This window comes from Prionailurus viverrinus, chromosome E1 (genome assembly GCF_022837055.1).
Source record: "Prionailurus viverrinus isolate Anna chromosome E1, UM_Priviv_1.0, whole genome shotgun sequence".
In the NCBI taxonomy this organism is placed as follows: Eukaryota; Metazoa; Chordata; class Mammalia; order Carnivora; family Felidae; genus Prionailurus; species Prionailurus viverrinus.
The window spans coordinates 48244580-48272081 of record NC_062574.1 but is presented as its reverse complement, the minus strand read 5'-3'; the positions used below and the strand labels follow the sequence as shown (position 1 = coordinate 48272081).

General features: G+C 55.2%; 2 protein-coding genes, 1 long non-coding RNA gene and 1 other non-coding gene across 6 annotated transcripts; 2 read left to right on the top strand and 2 right to left on the bottom strand.

Annotated features, from left to right (window-relative positions):
* Positions 1-1002: 1002 nt before the first annotated feature.
* ST6GALNAC2 (ST6 N-acetylgalactosaminide alpha-2,6-sialyltransferase 2) lies at positions 1003-16848 on the top strand. Of its 3 annotated transcripts, none has more exons than XM_047833266.1 (10): positions 1003-1246; positions 4670-4730; positions 8897-8909; positions 8946-9134; positions 9770-9938; positions 10309-10447; positions 11758-11861; positions 13563-13646; positions 14797-14896; positions 16016-16132. In XM_047833266.1, exons 1-10 carry the CDS (start codon positions 1122-1124, stop codon positions 16037-16039), a joined length of 1008 nt encoding a protein of 335 aa, XP_047689222.1. In that variant the 5' UTR covers positions 1003-1121; the 3' UTR covers positions 16040-16132. The 3 variants fall into 3 exon arrangements, with proteins under 3 accessions (XP_047689222.1, XP_047689220.1, XP_047689221.1); XM_047833264.1 differs by having other exon boundaries at positions 1008-1246; positions 8897-8911; positions 8948-9134; positions 16069-16848; XM_047833265.1 differs by lacking the exon at positions 8897-8909 and having other exon boundaries at positions 1009-1246; positions 8960-9134; positions 16069-16848.
* Positions 12651-13570, top strand: LOC125151801 (vegetative cell wall protein gp1). Its single transcript, XM_047833267.1, has one exon. It carries the CDS (start codon positions 12699-12701, stop codon positions 13560-13562), a length of 864 nt encoding a protein of 287 aa, XP_047689223.1. The 5' UTR covers positions 12651-12698; the 3' UTR covers positions 13563-13570.
* A 1198-nt stretch (positions 16849-18046) lies between the features above and the next one.
* LOC125151802 (uncharacterized) lies at positions 18047-23483 on the bottom strand. The gene is made up of 5 exons (XR_007146955.1): positions 23361-23483; positions 22826-22908; positions 20118-20203; positions 19953-19991; positions 18047-18422 (listed from the first exon to the last, which is right to left on the bottom strand). It is a non-coding gene; the product is annotated as an uncharacterized LOC125151802 (long non-coding RNA).
* On the bottom strand, positions 20314-20393 carry LOC125152237 (small nucleolar RNA R38). Its single transcript, XR_007147093.1, has one exon. It is a non-coding gene; the product is annotated as a small nucleolar RNA R38 (small nucleolar RNA).
* Positions 23484-27502: the final 4019 nt, after the last annotated feature.

Genomic DNA, 27502 nt, shown 5'->3' with positions numbered 1-27502 from the left:
AGAGATCAGAGCCCGAATGACCCATTCCTGTCCACAGGCGCAGGCCCCGGGAAGCTTCTCGGGAAGCCTTGTAGTGCACACCTGTTGCTACACCAGATTTGCTCCCACGTGGGAAGAAAAGGGGAGGGCGGATCGTCCCTGGGAGAGAGAGGGTCCCTCTCATCCCTGAAGCTCTTCACAGCGGGGGGGCCAGAGGACCTCACAGTCTGGGGGGAGGGGGGGCGGGCTAAGGCCCTGGACGCTGCCTGCTGGAGAGTATACCCCCCCCACCTACGGGCCAGGGCTGCCCCGCCCTTGTAGGTGACGCCCTCCCTGGTGACTCCTTGTCACACCTTTCAGGTGGTCCCTCTGCCGCCCGAGAGCTCCAGGCTGGCCTGGGTTTGGAAAAAGAACGCTATGCGATTGACGACCCTGGCTGCCCCGGACGGTCACCAAATGAGGGGAAGAAACGTCTCAACTACCCCCGCCCCCACTCCCATCAGACGCCCTACCCACCTGGCCCCCTTCACCTCCATCCAACACAAGGTCTGCTCCTCCGTCCTGGCAAACCGCCTCCCCCCCCCCACACACACACCATTGTGTCCGCACTTCTGGAAGGACCCGAGGTGCCAGGGCCTGACCGACAGCTCAGGAGGGCCCTTCCGAGGTGAGCCTCCCGGCCGCCGTCTCCCCGGCGTCTGGTATCCGGAAACCGCGGGGGGCGGGGAGGGGCAGAGAGTGCGCAGTGCGCGGCCCACCCGGCAGGTGGCGGCGTCTCCCCGCGGCCCGCCCCCCTCGCGGGCTCCCCGGACCGCGCGCGCCTGCCCTTGACCGCGGCGGGAGGCTTCCCGGCTCAAACCCCGGCTCGCCCGGGTGCCCGCTTCGGGACAGACGGCAGCGCCGGAGGGGCGCGGGCAAGCTCCGAGCGCCGGGGGGGCAACACGCCCGCCCCCGAGGGTGCGGCGCGCCGGGGCAGGAGGGGCGCGGCGGGGAGGCGCCGCGGGGGCAGGAGGGGGGCAGGGCTGGTGGGGCTGGGCGGCCGCCTCCCGGAGTCCCGCCCGGCCCTCCCGGGCCTCTCCCCACCGCCCGGGACGGCGGCGGACGGGGCGCCGGCGGACGGGGCGCCCGCGGGTGAGGGCTGCATGGGGCCCCCGCGCGGCCCGCTCTGCTGGCTGCTGCTCCTGCTCACGGCTGCCTGCTCGGGGATCCTCCTCGCTCTGTACTCCTCGGCGGTGGGGCCCTACCCGGGGCCCCGGTCTGGAGCCAGGTAGGGGCTACGGCGCGGTCCGACCGGAAAGGCGCAGGGGGGACGCGCGGGGCGCCCAGCCCGGGCCCCATCAGTTCGCGCGCCGCGTTGGCCTCCCCGGGGTCGGGAGCCCTTTGTCCCCGGAGCCTCCACCCGGGCGCCCAACCTCCGCTGTCGGGGTCCGAGAAGGACCTCGCACCTTGAGCACCGGCCACTGGCTCCCGAAAGCCTTGTGGGTTAGTTCCCTCCGGATTCCCTGATTAGAAACACTTTCTATTGTCCAGATTTGGAGTCAGATAAAAACAGCCCCGTTTTTGTCGGGAACTCTCCCTCGCTAACGGCCCACTTCTCCGACTCTGCTTTGGGGGAAGGGACCCAAGTCGCGGTTCCAACTTCGCCGGGATCCTCAGCTCGCCTGTGGCGGGTCGCCTTTCCCGCTCGCTCCGTCCCCGCCCTCCCCGCGCCGGGCTGCCTTCTGTCCCCCGCGCGCCGTTTGCTCTGTTACTACTTTTGATAGGCGCCGTCTGGGCGCGATCCCGCGAAGCGGCGGACTCCCCCGGGAACACGGGCAGCTTGTGGGCTGCATCCAAGTTCCTCTCCTTGAGCCTTCTCCTGGCTCCACTCCCTCGCGCTCGCCCGGCACACCTTCCTTGCACTCACGCCCCGCGAGGGTAACCCTTCGAGCCTGTGTTGGGTAGGTAGGTGATAGTGCCAGTTACTGAAGAAGCCTCAAAAGGACTTGGTTTTACGTCTGGGAGGCGGATCGAGCTGTGCCCCGTGTCCGGATTAGGCGGGCCGCAAGCCTCCCCCCCCCCCCCCCCCCCCCCAGTCTCGCCGACCGGCCTCTGCGCCCAGGCTTTCCCTTCCAGAGCGCGTTTTTACCACCTGCGCTTTCCTCACCAAACCTCGCTCCGGGCATAATGGGATGAAAGCAAAGTCGGTATCTGGTCTCGGGAAAACAAGGTCAAAAGGCAGCTGAAGTTGCGAAACAATAGAAAACACGTGCAACCCATTAGGAGCCCCGTCCCTTTAGAACAAAGGGTGACCTGAAGTTACTTAATCTCCCGGGAGCCCGAAATTGCATAAGGCCAGGCGCTGAAGGAGAGAATCCTTTGTGAATTTTATGTGAAAGATGTTTTGAAACACGTTTAAGCACCCTTTGAAAGTTGTCTAATAAACTTTAAATATGAGGTTGTCCAACATCCATTATGTCTCAACAAAGTTTTTAAAGGTCTTTACGCCCCAGGCCGGGGGGGGGGGGGGGGGGGGGGCGGGGGCAGGGCCTCGCTACAGGAGATGGATGTTTAGTGCCAGGAGAGGCTGGGTGGGAAGCCGGATGGTACCGGGAAGGCGGGGGCGGGCTGCGTGAGCTCCCCAGCTGGGGTGGGAAAGCAGGTGGCCTGGCCAGAGAGCCCTGTAGGGAAGGGTGCTGGGACCCCGTCTTACTGAATCTGAGGCCGGGCTCTCATTGCAACCCGGGAATTTACCCTTGGCGGAGGAATCTGGGTCAGCAGTTTCCGGGCGTCAGGATATCTAGACTTACTTAAAAAACAAAACAAAACAAAACTGTGTTATGGGGGGCGGGGCCGATGGTGAGAACAGAGACTTCCAGTTACCTGCATCATTTGGGCGTTTTGTTTTTTTAAGTTTATGGATTTATTTTTGAGAGAGGGAAAGGGAGAGCCAAAGAGCATGGGGGCGGGGGAGGGGCAGAGAGAGAGAGTGAGGGAGACAGAATCCCAAGCAGGCTCCGAGCTGTCAGCACACAGCCCGATGCAGAGCTCCAGCGCACAAACCATGAGATCATGACCTGAGCCGAAGTCAGCCTCTTAACCGACTGGGCCACCCAGGCGCCCCTGTTCTATTTTATTAATTACTGCTGTGAATCTCTTACTGTGCCCAACTTATAAATTAAACTTTATCATACATACATGGATGTGGAGGAAAAACCACAGTGCGTACAGATCCATATGCACACAGTCTGTATGGAGTTCGGTACTTGCCATGGTCTCAAGCATCTGCTGGGGGTCTTGGAAATACATCCCCCGGGATAGGGAAGGACCACTGTACAAGGTCGTTATTTCTCATCAGGTCAGGAAAACATCCGGGAGGGGCATATGTGGGCTGACCCCCTCCCTCACTCCTCCCAGGCCCTCCAGACAGGTATCTAGAAGCCCTTGGATTCCTAAGAAGGAGGGGCTGGGAGAAATCACTGAGTACTGGGGGGGGGGGGGGGGGGGGGAGGAGGGGTGCTCTAGAGATGAGCAGGCCTCCCTGAGTTTGGGGTGTTCAGAGAAGCAAAACAGAATAGGGGACTCCCCCGGGGGGGGGGGTCTCACTGCCCCTGAGGGCTGGGTACTGTGTCCCCGGTCCTTCTTCAAAGAGGGTCCTGTCCTGCTGAGGACAGGAACTACAGGTTGGGGTGTGGGGGCAGGTGGCCATCAGAGGGGGAGAGAGAAGCATGGGGGAAGGGATCATGCCTGCTCTTTCTGGCCTGGCCCTCCTGGGTCTGTGGAAACCTGAAGTGAGGCAGGTCACAAGCTCCCAGGCGGCTCAGCTGGGGAGGCACCTTAGAAGCAAGTAACAAAAGGCCTTTTGTTTCCTTGCAAACTGCCGGCCAAAATCCTCCCCACCTGCTCCTCCGTGGGTTGGGGAGGAGGCAGGAGTCTGGGGAAAGCCCGACACCCATTTGCATAGGCAGAGGCCCCTATTCCTTCTGTCTGCTCTCTTCCCTGATGCTGGGGTCGCCTGGGAGGTGGGAGTAGGGATGGGGCAGTAGCTTCAGCTCCTGCCCTCCCTCCCCGAGGGACACTGTCACAGAGGTTACCACTCCTTCTTCCTTTAGCTAATACTCAGAGGACGCTTTTTGTATGAGATACTACAGATTCTCTGTCCGAATCCTGCCAACGATTGGATATGGGATATGATTGTTAGTCACATCACTATGATTATATGTGCCGTACAGATGCAGAGAGTTCGGAGAAATTAGGTAACTTCCTTAGATCGTGGGATACAAACCTAGGGCATGAGGCTTCAGACCCCATGCCTGCCATCGGGAGCCGTAGGGCAGGAGCCCGGCGGCAGGACAACCCACCCCAAGGTGAAGGGGGACCATGTAACCCCTGCCTCCGGGGCCTTGGCGGGGAGGTCCGTCTGACGGCGGGCGGGGGCCGGCAAGCTTTCCTATTTTCGTGCTTTACCCACCATCTCACTGTTCGGTATTTCTGCCGTATTTCTGCCGCTTGCCGTGGGATTTCTTCATTTCTGGGGTTTATAGAGCTGAGCCAAACATGATCATGTGACAATAATTTTGTTTCCAGAGAGAGCGAGATGGGCAAAAATCAGAGCCTAGGAGGATCAAAGGAGTGGCACCTTTGACCCTGACAGACCTTGTCAGCCTCTGGAGCTGAGTCCAACCCTGATTTACTTCTGCTTCTCCCCCAGGAACGCCACATGGTCTGGAACATTCTTTGGACGCGAGGTGTCAAACGCCGGGACGAGAAAGGTAAAACTTAGGTCAGCTATTCTGCCAGTTTTGAGCATCCTCGAGTTAGCAGGGAGGAGGTGAAAAAGAAAAGCAAACGAGAACATTCTCGGAAGGCTGCTGGGGGAGAGCACTCTGGAACAGCCAAACCGTGAACCTTCGAGCTGAGCGAGCAGCCAGACCTGACCACGAGGGTTCCCTGTACCACAGCAGCAGAGAAGGGGTGCAGCCAGGCGAAAAGTTTTGGGGAAATCATGTGATTTATCTTTATTTTATTATTTTTTAAATTTATTTTTATTTTTATTTATTTATTTTTTTAATGTTTATTTATTTTTGAGAGAGACAGAGACAGAATGGAAGTGGGTTAGGGGCAGAGAGAGAGGGAGACACAGAATACCAAACAGGCTCCAGGCTCTGAGCTGTCAGCACAGAGCCTGACGCGGGGCTCGAACTCACGAGCCGTGAGATCCTGACCTGATCCGAAGTTGGACGCTCAACCGACTGAGCCACCCAGGCACCCCAATTTTATTTTTGATTTTTTAAAATTTACATCCCAATTAGTGAGCCTATAGTGCAACAATGATTTCCAGAGTAGATTCCTTAGTGCCCCTTACCCATTTAGCCCATCTCCCCTCCCACAACCCCTCCAGCAACCCTCAGTTTGTTCTCCATATTTATGAGTCTCTTCTGTTTGGTCCCCCTCCCTGTTTTTATATTCCTTTTGTTTCCCTTACCTTATGTTCACCTGATTTGTCTCTTAATTTTTTTTTAATTTTTAAATGTTTTTATTATTGAGAGAGCATGAGCAGGGGAGAAGCAGAGAGAGAGAGGGAACCCAGAATCCGAAGCAGGCTCCAGGCTCTGAGCTGTCAGCACAGAGCCCAATGCAGAGCTTGAACCCACGAACCGTGAGATCATGACCTGAGCCGAAGTCGGATGCTCAACCGACTGAGCCACCCAGGCACCCCAGTTTTGTCTCTTAAAGTCCTCATATGAGTGAAGTCATATGATATTTGTCTTTCTCTAATTTCACTTAGCATAATAGCCTCCAGTTCCATCCGCGTAGTTGCAGATGGCAAGATTTCATTCTTTTTGATGGCCAAGTAATACTCTGTTGTGCATATATATATATATATATATATATATATATATATATACACACATCACATCTTTATCCATTCATCCATTGATGGACATTTGGGCTCTTTCCATACTTTGGCTATTGTTGATGGTGCTGCTATAAACATGGGGGTGCATGTGTCCCTTCGAAACAGCACACCTGTATCCCGTGGATAAATGCCTAGTGGTGCAATTGCTGGGTCGTAGGGTAGTTCTGTTTTTAGTTTTTTGAGGAACCTCCATACTGTTTTCCAGAGTGGCTGCACCAGCTTGCATTCCCAACGTGATTTATCTTTAAAAAGGCCTGTGAATTTGACATCCTACTCTTAATGTCTTTTTTTTTTTAAGATTTTATTTTTAAGTAATCTCTGCACCCCATGTGGGGCTCGAACTCACAACCCCAAGGTCCAGAGTCGCAGGCTCTACCAACTGAGCCAGACAGGTGCCCCTCAAAATGTCTTTTTTACTATAAAAGTCACATTTAAACTCCTCGACCTGGAGTAAACAAGCAAACCCTGGGAAGATGCTCCAAGCTTGCCCAGGGCGGGGTTCGAGAAGCTTCTAGGCCCGGCTCCATAAGGAATGGTCAGCGTTAACTGTGGGCTGCAGCACTTCACCCACATTCTCTCACTTAAGCTGCACGGCAACTCTGTCACGTAGCTCTTACGGGCGAACGCACGAGGCCCCGAGAGGTCAGGTACCTTGCTCAGGGTCCCCCTGGGAGAATAGGCGGTACTGGAATTTGAGCCTCTGCTTTGACCCCAGAGCGTGTCCTCTGAGCCGCTGAGGAATACAGCCTTGCCCCGCTCTGTGTGCTGTGGCCCAGCAGGACCATGACTGTTGTTCTGGATCGATTCGGGTTTAAGAGGTGTTTTCAATGTCCTAGAGCCCGAACTCGGACTTGTTAGCCAAGGCCTCAGGGAAAGAAATTTCTCATGTCAAACATAGTGAACAGCTGAGCTGTTCAGGCACAAAGCAGGTAGCCCTGGGCAGGTGGCGGCGGGGGGGGGGGTGTCCCCATCCCCATCTTAAGGACAGAGGCAGGGGTAGACACTTGGCCTGCGGGCTGAAGACAAACCCCAAGCATCTTCTGGGTGCTTATGGTTCATCTTTAAGTTTCCCAACGTTCTTTCCACCTTGAGCTGCTTGATGCTCATTGTCATATCCCCGCCTGTTTTAAAAAAGGATTCGGGGTGACTTTTGGATACACATAACAAGACAAACCTATAAATAGAATAAAATGAAGAAATGGCCACAGGAAAAATAAAGGTAGGAGAATAAGACAACGTCATGTAGATAAGTGCAGGAAAAATGTGCCACAAGGTGTAAGGGACGGGCCATGTATCTAGCTCTGAGCTTCCTGGCGGCCACAGTGAAGAAGGAAATTTGCCATTGTGTCCATCCATGAGATAATAGCAAGCCCACTTCCCAAGTGAAGCACAGCCCTTCCTGATATAAAGACCTGAAGAGTTTTCTCCTGGCATCTCTTAAAGAAGGCCCTGGAACACAGCCCAAAGAGAAGCTGAATAGTAGTGAAATCAGTACAGTCAGTCCGGCTACAATGCTTGGTTTGAAAACGTGAATTTGTTCCAGGAAGGTTGGTTATCTTAGGAAACAGTTTGAGCATTAACACAAATTTTGTGTTTGCTTCGGGGTGATTTGTCCTTGGGAGTGCTGAGGTTAAATGCAGAAAACCACATGCCACCACAGGGAGCCACGGAGGAATCCGCAAAATACACACACATGCGCCCCTCCAGATAGGCACCTCGTTGAGTGTGTTATAACTCTCTTCCCACTACTTCACGGTAACAGGCTGCCACCCTTCTGATGCCCGCTTAACATGAGCAAACGTTAGGTCACACGTTTAATAGAAGTAGTAGATTTTAACCGCTGGACGCGTGAAACTGTGCTTCCGTCTGTTAGGCCCCACCCCCTTGTGTTTTATGCATCACAAAGCATCACAAAGCTTTTGAGTGCTGCACCACTAATCCCACTTTCCCAAAAGTCCTGGGGTTTCGATTGCACAGTTTTGCACAGCGTGGTAGGTTTTTGCCGTCCATAGGGCACCTTATAGCAGAAGCGACCGACCGTACAGCTCTTCCCTGCACTCAGCATCAAACCAGCAACCTAACAAAGAGCCCCCTTCGGTGGGAAGGGTAGCCCCACCCAGGCCCAGGCTGTGCAGGATTCTGACACGGGGGGTTGCAGGCAGATGGGGTTGGAACCTGTTGAGTACTTTACCCTCCCTCGAGGTCCCTGTGTGCCGAGGCACTGCCTAACTATCCTAGGGCTTCTGAAAGAAATGGGCACAAACCGGAGGTAGGGGCGGGGGGTGGGGGGCTAAAACAAGAGAAATTGATTCTCTCACAGTTCTGAACCCCGAAAGTCCGAAATCAAGGGGTCGGCAGAGCCACCTTCCTGAAAGTTCTAGGGAAGAATCCTTCCTTGCCTCTTCCGGTTTCTGTGGCCTGTGGTCACATCACTCCAGTCTCTGTGTCTGTTTTCACACGGCTATGTAAGGACACCAGTCATTGGATTAGGGCCCACCCTGAGCCAATATGACGTCACCCTGATTAACCACATCTGCAAAGACCCTATTCCCAAATAAGGTCACGTTCTAAGATTCTAGGCAGACAGAATTGGGGGTGGGGGGGGCACTGTTCAGGTACCACCTGGAAGGAAATGATGGTAACCATCCCGGCAGCCCGTTGCCCACGAATCTTACAGTGAGGACTGCCAGAGCTAGGATTTGGGTCCAGGCTGCTGGATTCCAAGGCCCAGGCTGGCACTCTTCCGCTCAAGGGCAGACGGGTCTTAACCCATTTTGTGGGGAAACGCCCCAAAGTTTCTCTAAGTGTGAAGTGAAGGGGTAGGACGCCAGAGCCATCAGGCCCTGGAGACGTGGCATCCAGGAGAGAAAGGGCCGGGCAGGGTAGATCCAGAAAGCTCTCTGGCCCTCGCCACACCGCTGTGCCACACAGGTCAGCTCAGCTGGCGGGTCTGGGGGTGAACCAGGGCTGGAGGGGAAGGACGGCTCTTCCCTCCCAACCTTCCTGCGGGCTCTGCAGGCTCCTGGGAAGGCGCCCGCCCCCAGCTAATGGAGCTCAGCACTCTTCCCTCCCGCCCCACAGAGCCCGCGCTGCCGACACCCGCTCTCTCTGGCCATCCAGAAGCACCCCCACTTCCGGGCCCTGTTCAATCTCTCCACTCCAGTGCTGCTCTCGGGGGGCCTCTTCGCTCAGGAGCTCTGGGACAGCCTGAGCCAGTACAAAGCCCCCTATGGCTGGCAGGGGCTCTCCTTCCAAGGTAACCGGCAGCCGCTGCTTCTCCCCAGCCCTCTGGCCCCAGTGAACCCCTTCCTCTGGGGCAGACCCTGACCTCATAGCAACCCCCCCACCCTACCCCGTGCCCCTTTCTTCCCAGGAAGGTCTCAGGGCTCACCCCCCCCACCCCGTTGTATGACTCCCCCCATATCTGCCACCCCCTGCAAGCACCACGGGGTCAGGGAGAGGGGCTTGGCTGCACCTGCCAGCCAGCTCTCCCCTTCTGGCGCTGGCACCAAGGTCCACGGTGGCCGAGAACGGGCTCTGGGACCTCAGCCTGCCGACGGTTCCTGCTGTGGGAAACTGCCCAGAGGCCCCCCCTCCCCGTTCAATCTGCACCCCACCCCTGTGTGCCTCAGATTATTTTATTGTGCCATACAGTCTTGAGAGAACTAGTTCAAGGTCTTGAGATGACTTAAGGGTACAGCCAGATCCTCTCCCCACCCCGCGCCCAGTTCAGCCCACGGTCCCACTGACCTTTTGCCCTCCCTGCACCCCCCCTCCACCCTTTGTGCCCTGGTGTCAGACCTCTGGCAGATGGGGTGCCAGGAGCATTCTTGGGGAGGCTCCAACATGACATCCCTCCTCTGAGCGCCCCACCTTGTCTGGCACCCACAGCCATCAACTCCACCCTGAGCCTCCTGAATGACTCCGAGAGCTCCAAGCTGTTTGCCGCCTCCGGGAAGCCGCTTCCAAACTGCGTTCGCTGTGCAGTGGTGGGGAATGGAGGCATTCTGAATGGTTCCCGCCAGGGTCTGAACATCGATGCCCACGACTACGTCTTCAGGTGTGCGGGCCGGGAGCCAGGGGGGCGGTGGGAGAGGAGCTAGAAAGAGGGCCAGCCCCGGGGCAGCCCCGGCCTCGGACGGCAGCGAGACAAGCGGGCCCGGACAAAGGCAGATACGCAGACAGACTCTGAAGATGGAGTGTGGGTGCCGCACGCCAGGGGGGAGGGAGCTGCCACGGCCAGATGTGCCGATTTCACAGGCATCCCTTGAGGTCTGGAGGGGTGGGTATGGGGCTGGCGACCCCCACTGGTGGCGCCCTGGGCGGAGGGCATGGTCTGCACAGAGACCTGGGGACAGACGCAGCAGATCCAAGTACGAACACGGCATCGTGTGACCATGAGGAGGCTGACGGGCCTCTGTTTGGACCAGACTCAATGGCGCTGTGATCAAAGGCTTCGAGAAGGATGTGGGCACCAAGACCTCCTTCTATGGTTTCACTGTGAACACAATGAAGAACTCCCTCATCTCCTACGGGAACCTCGGCTTCACGTCTGTGCCACAAGGCCAGGTGAGGCTTCTGACGGGCGTGCGAGGCCATGGACAGTCAGCGCCACTGTTCCCAGAGCCCCTCCGTGGGGCAAACCATGGCCCCAGCCCAGGAGATGGAGAGGTTGCACCAGGATCCTGGGTGCACGTGTCGGGGCCAGTGAGGAGGGGGATCTGGACAGGGACACCCATAGTTTCAGGCAGCACAGGACTCCTCTGGAGTAGAGCACGAATGGCTAGTGTTTACTGAAAGCTTGTGGGGTGCCAGGCACCATACGTGGGCCCGTCAGTCCCATTTTCCTGGTGAGGAGACTGAGGCCGGGTGCCCTTCATTCAGCAAGGTGGCAGCAGGGCCAGGCTTCGAAGAGCTGCCCTCCAGAATGTCCTTCTGTGAGGGAGGCTGGGTTCAAAGGGCTCCAGCAGTGAGCAGCGTGCCCAGCAAGGGGGGGCGGGGAGCCAGAACTTGAGACCGCTCACTGCCTCCAGCTCCTCAGCCACGCCCATTTTCGGGAACACTGCCCCTCCCTCAAGAGCCGGCAGGGTGACACCTAAAGAGGGGAGATCCCAGGATAAGGTTGAGTTTCTAGAAGCTTCCTCCTCGGAGCAGGAAATTCAGGAGTCTCCTAGCCACAGCAGGACCTCTCTTCACTCATGGTAAAATGAAATGAAGCAGCTTTGTGATGTGGCCACACCACCTGTAGGAATGATTCATCCCTGTGTTGACAAATTACCCCAGACTTAGTAGCTTTAAACAGCAAACATTTATTGTCTTATAGTTTCAGTGGGTCAGGAATTCGGGAACAGCCTAGTAGACTGGTTTTGGCTCAGGATCTCAGGTGTTTGCCGGGATCAGTCAGTCGGGACACCCTGGGTGGCTCAGTTGGTTAAGCGTCTGACTTCGGCGCAGGTCATGATCTCACGGTTCATGGGTTCGAGTCCCGCGTTGGGTTCTGAGCTGACAGCGCAGAGCCCGCTTGGGATTCTCTCTCCCTCTCTGAAGATAAATAAACTGTAAAAAAAAAAATTGAGGCTGGAATCGAGACGGCCCCTCTCTAGGCTCCTAGAGTGTTCTCAGGTCATGGCAGCTAACTTCACCCAGAGTGGTCCCAGGGACCTTTTATGGCCTAGTCTCCAAGATCACCCCCCAGCATTGCTTCTGCTGCTTTCTATTCATTAGTCACGAGGTTGAGAGGGGGGATTACAGGCAGAGAAGAGAAATTCTCCCATCAGGACGGGTAGAGGGCTGTCCAATCTGAGCAGGATGTGGTCTTGTTCGGGCAGGGGTGGGGAGTGGCGAGGGGGGCTGGCTCAGTGTCTCTGTTGCCCCAACAGGACCTGCGCTATATCTTCATCCCCTCTGACATCCGTGACTATGTGATGCTGAGATCGGCCATTCTGGGTGTGCCTGTCCCTGAGGGCCCTGACAAAGGGGACAGGTGAGCCGCCAAATGAGTGCAGGGTGTGGTAGTGCTGGGATCATCCCCCTGCTTGCTCCCTGGGCCCACTGTCAGGTAGGGAGAGTGGGTGAGGGCAGCAAGGAAGTCCCCAAGAATCCAAGAGGGTGTTGGGCCATTAGGCTCTTTTGTCCTCCCCATGGAAAAGCCCAGGTGACCCTGCTGGTCCCCAGGAACCCGCCTGAAGGGCCACCCTGGCTGCTCAGCTTCGGGCTGCTGTCCCCATCACCCACGCAGCCCCCCCAGCCCGCGGCACTGACTGGGCCCGTCCTCTCCTGGCTCTGCTGTCCTGCCGAGCACACTGTGTCTGGAAACTGAGGGCGGGGGGATGGTGTCCACGCCACTTGCCCTGGTGGGCAGCCTCCTAGCGCTGTGCCCGTGAAACGGGAGAGCAGGTGACATGGGTCCAGTGTCCTGCAGAGAACAAAGGACGCTCTGTCTTTTCTCCCCGACCTTCCTGGGCAGCAGGCCTGTGTCCAGCTCTTTTGAACCATGTCCCGGCCTCAGCTGAACCTTCTCCCTGTGGCGCGGGGACAATTCCTTGTCCCAGAGTCAAGTCCTTAGAAACCCATGCCATCTCTGCAGCCGCCAAGTCCAGCCCTCCTACCCCCAACACGTCACCCACCCCCAAAAGAGCAGCTTCTGAGGTCCTTAGGGGTTAAGCCCCCAAAGGCCCCGCCCCCGCCCGGGTGCCACCCAACAATCGCTCATGATGCGGCACCCGGTCACGAGTGGGCTTTGTGACACGGGCGGGACCGGGCTCTTGGGGGGGCCGGCTCAGGGATATCGGTCGGGTGGTCACGAGCCTCCCCAACACCAATGAGCTCCCCCTCCCACACCCCCAGTCCGTCCCCTACCCAGTCCCCCTCCCAGTCCCGGTCCAACCATGTCACCCCCACCAACCAGCAGGCCTACTCCAGCTCCGGCGGCTCCGCCCCGTCTCCGTCCCCCACCCGGGGGTCGTCCTCCCGCCCCCCCTCTCACCCTCCCACTCCAGCTGCCTCCCAGCCCTCTTCCCGGGCTTCCTCCCTGACCCCCAGCCCTCACGCCCAACATGTGCCCCGAGGGGCTTCCCAGACCCCCACTCCGCCCACCTCCAAGTCTCCTTCCCAGTCCGGCCTGAAGTCCGTCTCTCGAAACTCTTCCCAGACCCCTCCCGTGCCTGTGGCCAGGTCCCCCTCCCACAGCCCGGCCACCTCGGCCTCCTACATCGGGCCGGTGCGGGGCATCCCCTCCGACATCGCCCCCTACGTGCCCCGCTTCCTGAAGGAGCCCCCCTTCTTCCAGCCCCCCACCGTGCCCCTGCCCCAGAACCAGTGCTTCCCCTGCCCGCCCCGCGGCTGCGAGCGCCCTCAGGTGCCCGAGTCCCTCTACTTCCCCCTGCTGCCCCCTCCTCCCCACCACCCCCGGGTCAGCTGCTCCTACCCGACCCCGCCGGCCCTGTTCACGCCCCCCTCCTCGCTCTCCTACTCCCCGCCCACCGAGGTCCTGGTGAGCGGGAAGCCACACGTGGTGCCCACCGTGCTGCCGGCCACCTTCTACACGCCCTTCTCCCGCTACTACACCCAGCCCCGCCCGTACCGCGGGCACCGCCGCGGGCCCAGCGCCTCCCCCCTCCGCCTGCTCCCCCACTTGCCCTACGACGGCTCGGGCCGCTCCGCCCACTTCTTTCACCGGTCCTAGGCCTCAGACCTATTTCGGACCAGAAGCCTCTGCCGGGAAATTCAAGCTGCTACATCCACACTTCATCGGCTACCTGAGGGAGAGGTAGGTGTGTGTGTGTGTGTGTGTGGAGGGCGGGGGTGCGGGCGCACGAAGAACGGCTCCCCTTCCAGCCCCCCTGCACGCCCGCCCCCCGATTGCTGCAGGCCCTGTATGGCCCGCTCCCTGTAATCTCCCCGGAGAGCTAACCTGGACGAGGCCCAGCCCGAGGCGACCGTGGGGATCAGCCTGGGGGGCAGCAGTGGCCTGATCTCCTTCCCTCCCTCAGTCCCTCTCCCCCTGCCTGTGGTTTCTCATGGTGGGGGGGGGGGGGCAGTCACTTGCCCCCCTCTCTGGAGACATTCTGGTTGTCACTAGGTACGGGCCGCTAGCCAGTAGAGACCAGGGACGCCGTTGAGCATCATACGATGCGCAGGGCGTCCCTGCAACAAACGACTTGGCCCTAAACGTCAGTAGGGCCGTGGTCGAGAGGCCTGCTGTAGCCCCCAGGCTGGCGCCACAGAGAGCGGGTGAAGGACGGTGGGTGGGTCTGGGGAGGCCACCTGGAGGCGGTGGCGAGAGCCCCACTCCACAGAGGAAGAAACCAGCTCAGAGAGGCTACGTGGCTGGTCTGGCAGAGTTCAGATGTGAATCCAAGGCTGAGGTCAGGCCTCACTTCCGGACTCTGCGAGTGTGTGCCCCCCCCTCCCCCGGGGGCGGGTTCATGCGCCATCTCACTGGTGACTCCTGTCCCCGGACGTGGGTGCCCTGTCCCTCATGTCCCACATAAGGGGTTCCGGCTTGGCGGAATGTGGGGAAGCCTGGGGGTAGGGCTCAGGCTGACTAAACAGGCCACTTGTGCCCGACCCGCTGTGGCTCCCTAGCCCCCCCGGGGAAGGCAGGGTGCTGCAGAGAGGAGAGGGGACTTAGGCTGGGTTCAGGCTTCCAGAGCGGGAAGGATGGTCCCTGTGGTGCTTCCGCACCGGCCTGTTCCTTTCTCACCCCCCCCCCCCCCGCCCCCGGTGAACCAGACTTTTGCATCTGGTTCATTTGGGGTTTTCCTAAACGGGGAACGGATTGCACTACAAGGGCCAGGACGTCCTCACCGGCTTTCCAGCCCGTGTGACTCGGCAGCCGGGAAGCCAAAGGGCACAACCATCAAGTGAGCGAGACCTAATCCTCTCTCTCTCGTTTTGATGGCTCTTTTGGCCTCCAGGTTTCTGAAATCAAAGTTGATGAACACAAATTTTGGAGACCTATATATGCCGAGCACTGGGGCCCTCATGCTGCTGACAGCTTTGCACACCTGTGACCAGGTAACAGGAGCAGAGGACAAGTGTGGGTGGGACCTAAGCCTGGGACTCCGCCTGTATCTTGTGGGGAAGGGATTCCCCAGGTTCAAGGGCAAGCTGGTCTCTGGAAGGGGCGGGAGGGAGGGGGACGGCCGAGCTACCTCCACATCGGCTGTTCGAGGGTCCTTTCCAGAACAGCTTGCGGGGTGGGGGCAGCCTTGCCTTCCCCCGGCAGCCACCTGTCCCAGCACTTTTGGGCTTCACCCTCTCTTCCCCGGCTGCCGTTCCCTATGACACCCAAGGCGCGCGTTACCAGATTGTTCTTGCGGAACCAAAATCTTCTCCACGGAAGTGGCAGGGACGCATCCTTTCATGAGTACATTCTAGAACTGAGCTGACAGCAGAGTCGGCCTTCCGCACGCAACCTTTGAAATCACTGCAGATGTCCCCAGTGCAGTGTTGCCCACAGGAGCCACGTGGAGGCAGCCGGGAAACAGTCTGCAGTCACCCACACTTAACGCCAGCACGGGAACCGGAGTCCCCTCTCTTCGGTGCCCCACACCTCTTCCCTGTTGTACAGCAGCTGTCTCTTGACTACGTTCCCATCAGACTGGGACAGGAGTAGTGATGGGCTTTTGCCTCCGTCTTGGGCTTCACCACGGAGATGATGGCTTTGCCCAGACATCATGGACCAGGGTTTCAAACCCAGCCTGGCCACTCAGTGGCTTGTTGACCTGAACTGAAGACCTGTTCGCTTCCCTGTTTGTTGAAGTTTATTATTTTGAGAGGGAGGGGAGGAGCAGAGAGAGAGGGAGAGTCCCAACCACCAGGCTTGGTGCTGTCGGTGCGGAGCCTGACACAGGGCCCGATCTGACAGCGAGATCACGACCTGAGCAGAAATCAAGAGTCGGGACGCCTAACCGACTGAGCCACCCAGGCGCTCCCCGCTCATTTGTGAAATGAAGATAGTACCTAAGATTATTGTGGGGCTGAGGAGACACGTCCAAGAGCCCAAGTGCCTGACGCTGGCGTGAGCTCGAACTGCTGTTTACCTGTGTCTTCAGCGTGGCATCTAAGAAGGGGGGTCGGGGGGGGTGTGTGCTGTGCTTTTCTGTGCTTTTCTGGAATCTTATCACTTCACAGGTTTGTCTGCACCTAGCTCAGTGAACGCTAACTCAGGGGCCATCCTTGTCTAGGTTAGTGCCTATGGATTCATCACCAGCAACTACTGGAAATTTTCTGACCACTATTTTGAGCGAATAAAGAAGCCACTGATCTTCTACGTCAACCACGACCTGTCCCTGGAAGCCACCTTGTGGAAGGACCTGCACAAGGCCGGCATCCTCCGACTGTACCAGCGCTGACCCTCAAGTACCCAAGCCCTCTGTTCCCGCAGCTGTGGCCCTGTGGCCCTGACTCCCCACGTGGCCAGAGCTGCCTTATCTTTTCAGTCTGAGAAGGGCTCCAGCTCCCCTCCGCCCACCCCTTCGTCTCTAGAGGGCATGGAGAAGTGGATTCGGGACTGTCACTGAAGCGTGTTCACTGCGGGACACTTGTTCTTGGTTCCTCCAAGAAGACTCCCTCCCCCTCCTGGGTCTGAGCCCCACATTCCGACCCTGGTGAAGGGAAGACCGCTCTGCTGGGCATTTTACAACGAAAGGTAACACAAGAGGGGACTGTGACCCTCCCCAGCAAAGGGCAAGCATACTCAGGAGCGAAGGATCTTCAAAGCCAGCCAGCAGCTGGCACTGGGCGACTTGAAGATGCTGGCCGACCAGCAGCAGCCAGGCGCGCACACGCTCCCCCCAGCCGCACCCTCCCACCAGCGTGTCCAGCCGACTCCAAAGCAGTTGGACTCCAAGACACCTACACCACCTGAGGACGCAACCAACTTCCTTCTGCCCCGCGATGCAATCAGAACGCAAGAGGCAGAATGTATTCTGAAACTGGTTAATTGCATAAATGATAGATGACCACTTCTGTCTTTTTTGTCTGTCGGGGGGACCGGGGCAGGACACCGTGGAGGGCTTGGCATGCAGATCAGAGAATCCAAGAACCATGGGCATGTCCTGGTATTGACAGGGGCCCACCACACAGAAGGCTTGCCTGCCCAAGGGAAGTCCCACTGGAGAGCGATCACTGCCTTGCCACTAGCACATCAGGTAATGAGCCCTCAGCTTCACATCTTGGCTTTACCAATTACATGGGCTTCTACGGAAGGTAAGGTCTCAACTCAGCTGGTGATCACCGCATAGCCCTTCAGCCTTGGGTTTACTGGCCTGATGCCTAATAACCTGGCAGTCTCATCTGCTGTATCGGGCAACGCCGGGGGCGGTGGGGGGGCAGTCTCCCCAGGGCCGGCTGGCAAGAGCCTTCCCGACATGGCACTGATCGCCACTGGCCGATCCACCAACAGCCAGGAGCGGGCCTCTGGCTCTGTGGTTTTGGAAGGTAGATCCTATCAGCACATTTAACGAGAGGGATGAACCAACACTGGAATCAAAATTCTACTTTAGAAATTCAGACAGGGTTAAAAGAACAGAGACTGGGCTTTCATGAGTGAGGCAGCTACTTGAAACCATAGCTGATGCTAGAGAACAGTTTAGATTGGAAGGGAGGGGTGAACAGTTCAGAACAGCGGGAGGCCAAGGCCTCTCACCACTTTAGCTTGGCAACAAACCGTCCCTTGGTCTCCAGGATAGCATGGTTCGGAGTGTATTTCTCTGGATAGAATACATGGTCCAGAAAGAATACCATAAAATGTGGGACCCATGGTACAGAGTCAGTCCATCCTGGGGTCTGACACAATGACCTTTACTAGTAAAGAAACACGACTACCTTGATAAGCCGGCACAGCCCAAGCTAGGACTCCTGACCCCCTTGTGTCCGTAACACTTTGTCCCTAGCCCCTTCACATCTGCAACTATCAGAACATTCTGTCAGTCTGTCAGATGCGAGAAGTGCTAAGGTTGTGTGGGTGGCCACCCATTAAGAGGGACAGAAAATCGACTTGGGGGGAAACTTAGCAAACAAAACATCCAACTGCATCCTGTGTTAACTGTTAACCCTACTTAATGGTATTCTCTGAAACTTTCACTTCTACAAGAACACTGTTAGCTGAGCACTGAGTAAAAGCCCGTAACGTGGGTCTCAATGTGGAATCCATCACAAAGCCCGTTTTTAAACACTTTTATTTGTACTTCAAAATTTAAGCCCAAGACAGAACTTCACAGGAAATCCACCCTGATGAAACGTTCTTCCGAGGCTGAACACCTGCGTCCCCTCAGTTTCCTCGAACAGAACGTGTACACGTTAACCGCCTTCCGTCCACCGCCGCCGCATTCTCGCCAATGAGCGAATTTTAGCTATGCCCTGATTTGACCAACTGCCAAATATTTTCCGGGATAAAGTCACTCATAGCCTTTGGCTGCTTTTTGGAGACGAAGTCCAAACAACTCTGAAGTCGCTCTCCTTTGGCGGGGGGGCAGGGGGGAATTGCTTCACAGGCATTAGTAACTGGCACAGAACTTGGCATCACTGGGGAGAGAACCTGCAAGACCAAAGGAGAATCATTCGATAGAACGGCCAACCAGATGACTCAAGACTGAAGGCTACATTTAAAGACGCTAATTTAGAGAAAAGGCAATGGTAGCAGCAGTCGTTCTAGCCAAGCATTAGGCCCACACTGTTGAAGGCACCATCGGTGCAGGCCGGTGCGGTTCCCAGGGGACTCGACACTGCAGCGTGCCCTGGGGAGCTGATGCTCAAAGGGAACAGTGTCTGGCAATGGCCAGTCTGGAGACACTCACATCTGACCCTCTTCTGGAGGTCAGACCTGGGGTCAGACCTAAATGCCTATGCAAGTCCCGTGGAGCAGTCACATCCACTCAGCGGCAACCGTAACGCAAGAAGCGGGTTTCTCCACTCGCTAACACATCCTTTTACTGGGTTTTACTGGGTTTTACTTCCAGGCTGTAAGCTGCTGGGGCCAGTTTTCAGGCTTATTAAATCCCACCCCAAATCTAGCCTCCTTGGTGACTGAACAAATATGTGACCTTAAAGAGCCCACACATACCTCCCAATTTGAACAGAAAAAGGCCACGTGCCCACTTCAAGCCTGGCATTTCAACGGGAACAGCGCCAGACACCGTCCCGGCCCAGCACCGCTCTGCTACTTGCTTGCTCACGTGCCAGCCAACCCGGCCCTCTGCCACCCGAGGCGGCTCTCGCCAGTCACGTCGCGCAGACATGACCACACGATCGGCGTGAACCCTGCGGAGAGCTCCCGGCTGCTGGAAACAAAGCACCCAGAAACCTGATAGCCCTGCCGGTGTCAGGACGGCCCTTCTCTCCTGAACGTCAGGATGCGGTGCCGAGGGGGTCACGGTCCTCGCACATTCACACCGCCACAGCTGGCAGACTTTCTACATTCCCGTCTGTTTCAAAGAGTGCTTTCATTGCCTTAAAATGTGTGACAAGCACTCTTTCATACCCCGGTTAAGAACATGACCCCAAACTGGGCTACTTGCCCATTTCTGGCACCTCCTCTAGCCTGTACCGTCAGAACCATTAATCAAGGGGCCTAGAGCGTGACAAGGCAGCCGCACTGTCGGTTTTCAAGTTGCAGAGGGACAATGCATGGGGTCTTGGCCGGGTAGACACAGTTCCCTCTGGAGTCCATTCAGTTTGATCCCTGATAAAGCCTGAACTTTTTAAAAGTTTTTTACTTATTTTTAAGAAAGAGAGAGTGCAAACGGGGAGGGGCAGAGAGACGGAGAATCTCGAGTGCACACCACACTGTCTGGGCAGAGCTCGACACGGGGCTTGAGCTCATGAACCAGGAGATCATGACCTGAACCCAAGTCAAGAGTCGGAGGCTTAACCAAAAGAGCCATCCAGGCACCCCAAGCCTGAACTTTTAAGAGCACAGAGACAAACCCCAAAGCCTCAGAATAGATGGGTTTCCCCTCAGCCGAGGTTTTCAGACAGGGATAACTAACCATCATAGGCTTGCGGGGCTTCTTAGAAAAACAAAGACAGAAACACTACAAAGCAACAGGGGAAGAATCATTTCACTTACTTGAGGAGAAGCAGTCCCGTACTCACACGCTGCGGACATCTGGCAAAGAAAACAGACCTGTGTTACCATCTCCCTGCCGCTCAGCACAGTCCTAAGCCCAGGGCAGGAGCGGCAAAACCAAACATGCCAGCCGCGTCTGTTCAGAAGGTCTCTCCTTACACACACCAGAAAGCCTCTTCAGACACGTCGCCGCCGGCAGCTACTTCTGGAGGGTCCTTTTTCAGCCTCAGAAACCGAGGCTGGGACTGTACCTGGCGAGGAGAAATTGCAAGAGAAAAACCTGCTCAAGATACACACGGGTACTCTCAAGCAGCTCACTTTCAAATCAGACCTGAATTTTCCAGAAAGCCAACCTGGGAAACTGAGTTTCAGACATCCACATTCCACACAGGCCTTTCTTTGCCTTCAGACAGGGATAACTTTACATCATCACGGACTCAGCTCCCACCAGCCAGCCAGTTACAGCGCAGGCAGATTCCATTCTTCTCCTACCAAATTCTGCTCTACGTCCCTCATTAAGTATTCTCAAACTTGTGTATTAACTTCCCTTCAAAGGTAAAAACTGTTGACACCTAGTGCCTAGATGTACCCAGCATCCCAGATCTGACTCAATGACACTTCCTGCCCGTTAGTTTTAATTTTTTTCTAATGTTTATTTTTGAAAGAGAGAGAGAGAGAGAGAGAGAGCACAAACAGGGGAGGGGCACAGGGAGAGGGAGACACAGAATCCGAAGCAGGCTCCAAGGGCCTCAAACCCACGAGCCGGGAGATCATGACCTGTGCCTAAGTGGATACTCAACCAACCGAGCCCCCCAGGTGCCTCCCTGCCCTTTCAAAGACAGGTTCTACCTGAGCAAAAGTGCCTGAGAACGGAGTATGGGGTTTATCTGTCGGTAAAATGCTCCAGACAGTGCGGTTACTTCTTCCAGGAAGCCCGTTCAAGGCCAACTGTACAAAGGGGACCTGCTGCCAAGAGGCAACATGACACAAGGCCATTTCTCCTTCGCTCACCTATGCGTATGAAAAGGATCCACAGAGCAAGATCAGTTTTTTAAGTAGAGGATTATAGATCTGCCCCAAGAGCTACTTAAAAATAGCCAGGGCTATAATCTTGCTGCAATAAAAATCCCTGAGCTAAAAGTAGATCAGATTGTCTAATTTCTCCCATACAACTGTTCTTGAAACAGCCACACAATTCTTGGGCTCACTCCAGGGCCACGCACACCCGTGGCTGGAGGTGTACATTTAAACACTTTGCAGGTAGTTCGGAGGTATAGCCAGGTCTGGAAAGCAGTAACACTGTCTGAACAAAGAGATAAAGCTCTGGTGGGGTTATCTCACAACAGCCTGAGACTAGAGCCTGCATCTTTCAAATTCATCTAATACAAGGTTTCATCAACCTCAGCTCTGAGGTTCTGGGGAGATAGTCTTTGTCGTGGGGGGCGGTCTTGGGCATTGGAGGATACTAAGCAGCATCCATTAGATCCCATTAGCATCCTCCACCCCCCAGCAGAGAACCACTGGTCTAACCGCCCCCCCCCCCACCCGCCACCAACTGGTCTAATCGGACCTCAATAATTCTTCAGTGAGACTGAAAAGTGGTTTTAGCACCCCCACACAATTTGCCCTATTTTTATGGTTCTTTAAAAACAAAACAACAATAAATAACAGCTATGTAACTCTAAGCCTCAGTTTCTTTACTCAGTAGCAAAGGAGAAAAGAACTACTGCACATAAGACTTGTTAGAAATTGTTTGGTGGGAGAATGTTTGGGAAGGAGCCTAGCAGGGTTCCACACCACTTCCCTTACCCAGGCGGCAACAATCCTGGGAGGCTCGCATCCCTGGAATCTAACAGATGGGACACTAAAGGGACCCTAACTTATGCAATTCTGGCAAAGAGCTAAAAAGACTTATTTCCATTAATAGAAATTTCATCACAAAAACCCTTACACTTAATGGTTTTCACCGGGGCGCCTGGGTGGCTCAGTCGGTTAAGCATCCGACTTTGGCTGAGATCATGAGCTCCCGGTTTGTGAGTTCCAGCCCCTAGCCACGTGTTGGGCTCTGCGCCGACAGCTCTGAGCCCGCTTCAGATTCTGTCTCCCTCTCTCTCTGTCCCTCCCCTGCTCATGCTCTCAAATTAAATGATTAAAAAAAAAAAAAACAAAACCCCAAACCTGGGGTGCCTGGGTGGCTCAGTCAGTTAAGCACCAGACTTCGGCTCAGCTCATGGTCTCACGCACGGTTCATGGGTTCGAGCCCTATGGCAGGCTCTGTGCTGACCGCTGGAGGCCTGGAGCCTGCCTCAGATTCTGTGTCTCCCTCTCCCCCTTCCCCTGCTCACGCTCCCTCTCAAAATTAAACACACATTAAAAAATAAATAAACCCCAGAACTTTAAATCATCTATAAGAGAAACACGGACAACCTATTTCATCCTAACAGAAGCAACGTTAAGACGTTCTCAAGATTGGTTATTTAAAAAGCTGAGCCTCAAGGCATCAGAACTCTTCAGAAAAGATGTCCTTTCACACAAGGATAACTTTGAATCACGCACAAATATTTCTAAATCCCACCCCCCACCGCAACCAACACCCATTTCCTGAGTCTCTCTTGCACCCCAGTATGCAGCAACCATTTTAGTTCCAAACAGTGACACCTAGTGGCCCCAAATTACACCGGCACAGACCCTACTCATTTCCGGATTCTGGGTCCATTTTTCTCACCCTAACTGGATTTATGCGTCGACGTGTTCATAAAATTAAACTTAAAATCAGAACACGGGGTGAGGCGGCCGAACGTGACAGGCCTGCACATCATCTCGACTTTCTCACTTCTGGTGACCACCCAGGTCCTGCCGGCACCCATTCTTACCCGTTTCAGGGCTCCATCCGTCGCTTTTAAACTTCAACCTGCAGGTCTGCAGCTCGCGGTCTCCGCAGACGACGAAGAAAAGCCTGTGGGGAAGGGAAAAGTGAGCATGGACGGTTCGTTGTAAACTTACGACTTTCCAAAATCTGCAATCCCACTTATAACTGTAGGATGGAATAAAAACTACGGAATGGGGCCGTTCACAAGACCCTCCAGGAGGAAGTACTCGGGTGCCCTCTCCCGGGGCGGCCCTGGGAGACCCGCGGGGCCGGCACGCGGTGGCTGTGCGGCTCACCGGGCTGCGCAGGCTGGAAGAACCTCCCTGAAAAATAAAGGCTCCAAGAAAGGGCTTGAGCTCTCTCCCACCAACCGTTAACACTCGAACCATTCAGAAAGCGTTCTTTCACCCAGTATCTCAACTAACCCCAACCACGGTAGACGCGACGCCGGTTTATCGTGGCCTCTGAAGAAAGAGGGGGGCCAAGTGAACCAGCGTCGGGTCGAGAAAGACCCCATTTCCCGACCACCGCAGCCTTACCAGCACCAAACACCCGAGACTGCTCGTCGCGTTCGGGCCAGACAGAGGCCGCCATGACTCCCCGCCACCTGGCCTGCTTCGACGAGAAGGCGGAACCGCGCCTGCGCGCAAGTCTTCGCGGCAGTCTCGGCAGAGCTCTCGCGATGCTGGGAAAAGGCTCATGGGAAATGTAGTCCAAACAACCGTCGCTGGGGGCGGCCGCAACCTCAGCGAGAGCCTGGAGCTGCGGTGGCCGCCACCAGGGACAGTAGAGAGCCTGGGGTGGGAGGCCTGATCTTTGAAGAAAACGAAGATGGACGGTTGTTTCAGTTACAGCCATTTATCTCGTGTCCACGGATTGTCCCTGGCCAAGACTGGGTTGGCTTACAAAGTGGGGGGCGGGGCTGGGGGGGCTCACGAGGGAAATGGATAAGGAAACCGAGGCCCGGCCGGATCTCGTTCTTAATTGTCCTGCGGAGTTCACCTTGGGCGGGGAGGGGTCATCTGGGTGATGGGTTGCGTTAGAGAAGGGGGTGCTGATTCCCAGGGCACTGTGGGGGCGTCGGGCGCCGCCGCAGGTGAAGCTGGGGCGGGGGGCGGGGAGGCTCCGGCGGCAGGGGGCGCCAGCGAGCAGCTATCCGACTGACCCTCAGCGGCTCTCGCCGTGTGGCTTTAATTCCGACGGGGGAGCAAATAAATTATGAAAACTGGGAATGGTGTAGCACCCACCGCCCCTTCTGACCGCTGTTTTTCAGGCAACACTCTGGCTCCGTGTTTGAAGTAGCAATCGGGAGAAACAACTAGAGTCAGGGCCACAATTTACACCTGTTCGGAAATTAAGTTTGCAAGCCCGGGAAACCTCTTCTGCATTAGCCTCTCCCCATTCTCTTCGACCCTTTTAGCAAGGTTCTCAGGGGCATTTCGTCTGGGTTATATTTTTCTGTATATGGCCGAATGTCGCAGGCGCTTATCTTCACGTTACCACATTTGTTTATGTTTGCCTCCCTTAATTTTGATTGTAAGTTCTTCAAGGCAGGAGACGTCGCTTTTAATTATTTTTTTTTTCTTTTTTAATTTCCTCACAGGGCCTCGTTGGTATTCCGCTGCCTCTGCCGGCAGTAAGCACTCAACAAATAATAGTTGACTCACTTAGCAGTAACTTCTGTCATGTGAAATTGACTCTTAAGGGTCTCTGTCTTGCCCTTAAAGGCACTGTTTTGTGTATTACTAAAGGGAAGCGTGGGTTCCCTCCCTGTAAACTAAGTTCCTTTCATTTCAGACTTGAAGAGGGAATTTTGAGGGTAGAAGTTACGAGAAGCTGCTTGTCTGTCGGCAAGCAACCTGCTGCAGGCACAGCATAGTAATAGCGAACACTTCATAGCACCTACTTTGTGCCATTCACGACTTTTGGACCCTATGTGTGTCGATTGCTTTAATCTGCACCACCGCCCTGTGAAGTGTGCGTCACTACCCCCGTTTTCCAGAGGAGGGAATGCAAGCATTGAGAGACGAGGTAACTTTCCCAAATTCACACAACTAGTAATTGCTGGAGTCAGGGTTTGATCTCAGCCCTGCAGAATCCATGCTTTTAGCACTAAGTTTTACTGAACTGCATATATCTATACATCAGTCATATTACAGGGCTTTGGGGTGTGGGGGGAGGGGAGCAAAGAGGGGTTTTGTGTGTTTGTAGGGGTGGTTAGGGATGGAATCGGCGGGCGGGGCGAGGGGGGGCAACTGTTCCATGGTTTTGAGCCACTTTAGGGCAGGAGGGGTGAGGACGGCAGGCTGCAGGGATTGATGGGTACAAGACTGAGGCTCTGGGCTCTGGCAGGGGCGTCTTGAGTCCCAGACCAGTTGCCACCTACTGTGTGGTGAGGGGCCCCTGTGCCATGGTCCACGGTGTAACTTTGACACCGACAAGGCACTTAATGGAAGAGCAGCAGGCTCACAGCGGGTGGGCTGGCACGGGCGGCTGGGCAGTGGCCAAGAGGACAGAGCAAAACGCAGTGAGCGGGCTGGTGCCGGAGCACATGTCGGGCACGCTGCCCGGGCAGTCCAGAAATCAGTGGGAAAGACAACAAAGGATGCATCAGATTTCTGAACTAGCAGGCAGGGGTTCAGAGCTGTTGAGACCAAAGTGGTAGTGTTGTGATTTCTTCTGCTCTCATTGCTGGTGAGGTCTGGGACGTTAGAGTGTTTAACGTACGGTGGAATTAGTATGTAGCTGTCAGTCAAGGCTAGTGTGGCTCTGTATTTACTGACGTGGAAAGAGTCACACAGTCTAGCCGTAAGTGACAGAAGTAGATCACAAGCTGAACAGAGCCAAAGTGCTGGTCCAGGACCTTGGCTCTGAGCACCGGGGTGAAATGCAGTCAGCTGTCCTGCTGTGTTCAGGTGGTTAGCTTGCCGAGTCCCATCCACTGATAGGATTTAAAACATGGTGTCTGAAACCCACATGAATAGGAAACAGAGTCTTTGGAATACTGAGGTTAATTTCTTAACCTGGAAAGGAAATCTTTCCCGTCATCAGCCAGAACAGAAGGTGGGTAGGTTTATCCCAAGCAGTGGACTGCTTACACTGTGAACAGTGGCACCACGATTTATAGGAAGTTCGTCTGTGCAGCAGCACCGTTCATCGCCAGCCCACAGCTGTTGTTTCTACATCTTACAAACGGAACAGAGCTACTGGACGACTTTGTGCTCCAGTGGCGGGAAGCTCCTCCCCAGCCCTAAGGGTGAGTCTCGATTAGTTTGCACCAGACCCTTGCGGTAACTCTATTCCTTCTGCCAGGAATTCAGAAATGGGTTTGTGATGCAATTCTGCCAAGTTGGGGAAAGTTTTCTTGTTTTTAAAAACAGCAGCCTCTCTTCTGGCTTTGGGACACCGCGAAGATGTGATGCTCGAGGCTGTGGCAGCCATCTTGCATCCGTGAGGCTTGCTGCAAAGCAAGAGGCCAAAATCTGACCCGGCAGAGTGGAAACCAAAAACGTAGAGTCTGCGATGATGAACTGCCAAAATCCCAGTCCTGAAGCCCCCTACCTTCAGACCTTTTGTTCTGATTCAGAGTCACATATTTTTACATTTTACTGAGTTTCTGAATGCGAGAGGCATCTTACAAACAATGGCATGTTAGTTTCAGTGACACGCAGAATGTGCGATTTAAAAAAAAAAATCTCCTTACTGTTTCGGCCATCTTCAGTTTGGTGTTCTGTTAGAGTCAAAACCATCCTAAATTATCTGATCGACATGTCCCAAATCTTTTTTTTTTTTTTTTTTTAAAATTGTAACTCTCCGAAAGAACGAGTCAGGGCAAAATAAAAGGAGGGGCACCTGGATGGCTCAGTCAGTTAAACGTGTGACTTCAGCTCAGGTCATGATCTCACAGTTCACGAGTTTGAGCCTTGCATCGGGCTCTGTGCTGACAGCTCAGAGCCTGGAGGCTGCTTCAGATTCTGTGTCTCCTTTTCTCTCTGCCCCTCCCCTGCTCAGGCTCTCTGTCTCTCAAAAATAAATAAAACGTTAAAAAAAAAAAACAATAAAGTGTACCCTATTTACGGAGAAGAGGCGACCTTGGCATTGCAGTGGGTTCTTTCCTGTGTTTGCCAACAGCAGGCATTTCACTTGCCTGCTCTGAAGAGCTGTTGCCTCTCATAAAATTATTGCTTAATGGGTTCTTAAAAAATAAGGGCGTATGTGAAGAATGTGTAATGTCCTGTTGACCTCTTCTGCTCTTTTCAGGACACGTCTCTCCATTCCCAGAAACCCTGCCTTCTCACGACTGTTGCCCAGCCTTTGCTTATACTGTTTGTTCCCTTTGCCTTGAAATTTCCTTCCCTTCATCCTCTTCTCTGCTGAGCAAATTCCAACTCCTATGTCAATACCCCCTCCGCAAAGTCTCACCTGAGAAGCTGCAACGGTCCCGAGCTCTTTCCTTGGTGTTCTGTCGCAGGCTGGTTTAGCACATGCTCTGCACCCAGACAGGCTTGGGATCGAGCCCCAGCCCTGCTGCTTCTAACTGAGTATCCCTGGGCAAATGACCTCCCCCTCTGTCTCAGCCTCTTTTCTTTTTATTATTTTTTTTTCATTTTTATTTTTTAATGTTTATTTTTTTATTTATTTTTATTTTTTTAATGTTTATTTGTTTTTGAGACAGAGAGAG

Excerpts from the sequence above, each read along its gene's own strand:
- ST6GALNAC2 (XM_047833264.1), top strand. The coding sequence starts at position 1,122 with ATGGGGCCCCCGCGCGGCCCGCTCTGCTGGCTGCTGCTCCTGCTCACG. Across the intron at positions 9,135-9,769 it reads GCAGGGGCTCTCCTTCCAAG|CCATCAACTCCACCCTGAGC; the intron begins GTAACCGGCAGC and ends TGGCACCCACAG. Across the intron at positions 11,862-13,562 it reads GGCCCTGACAAAGGGGACAG|GCCTCAGACCTATTTCGGAC; the intron begins GTGAGCCGCCAA and ends CACCGGTCCTAG.
- LOC125151801 (XM_047833267.1), top strand. The coding sequence starts at position 12,699 with ATGAGCTCCCCCTCCCACACCCCCAGTCCGTCCCCTACCCAGTCCCCC.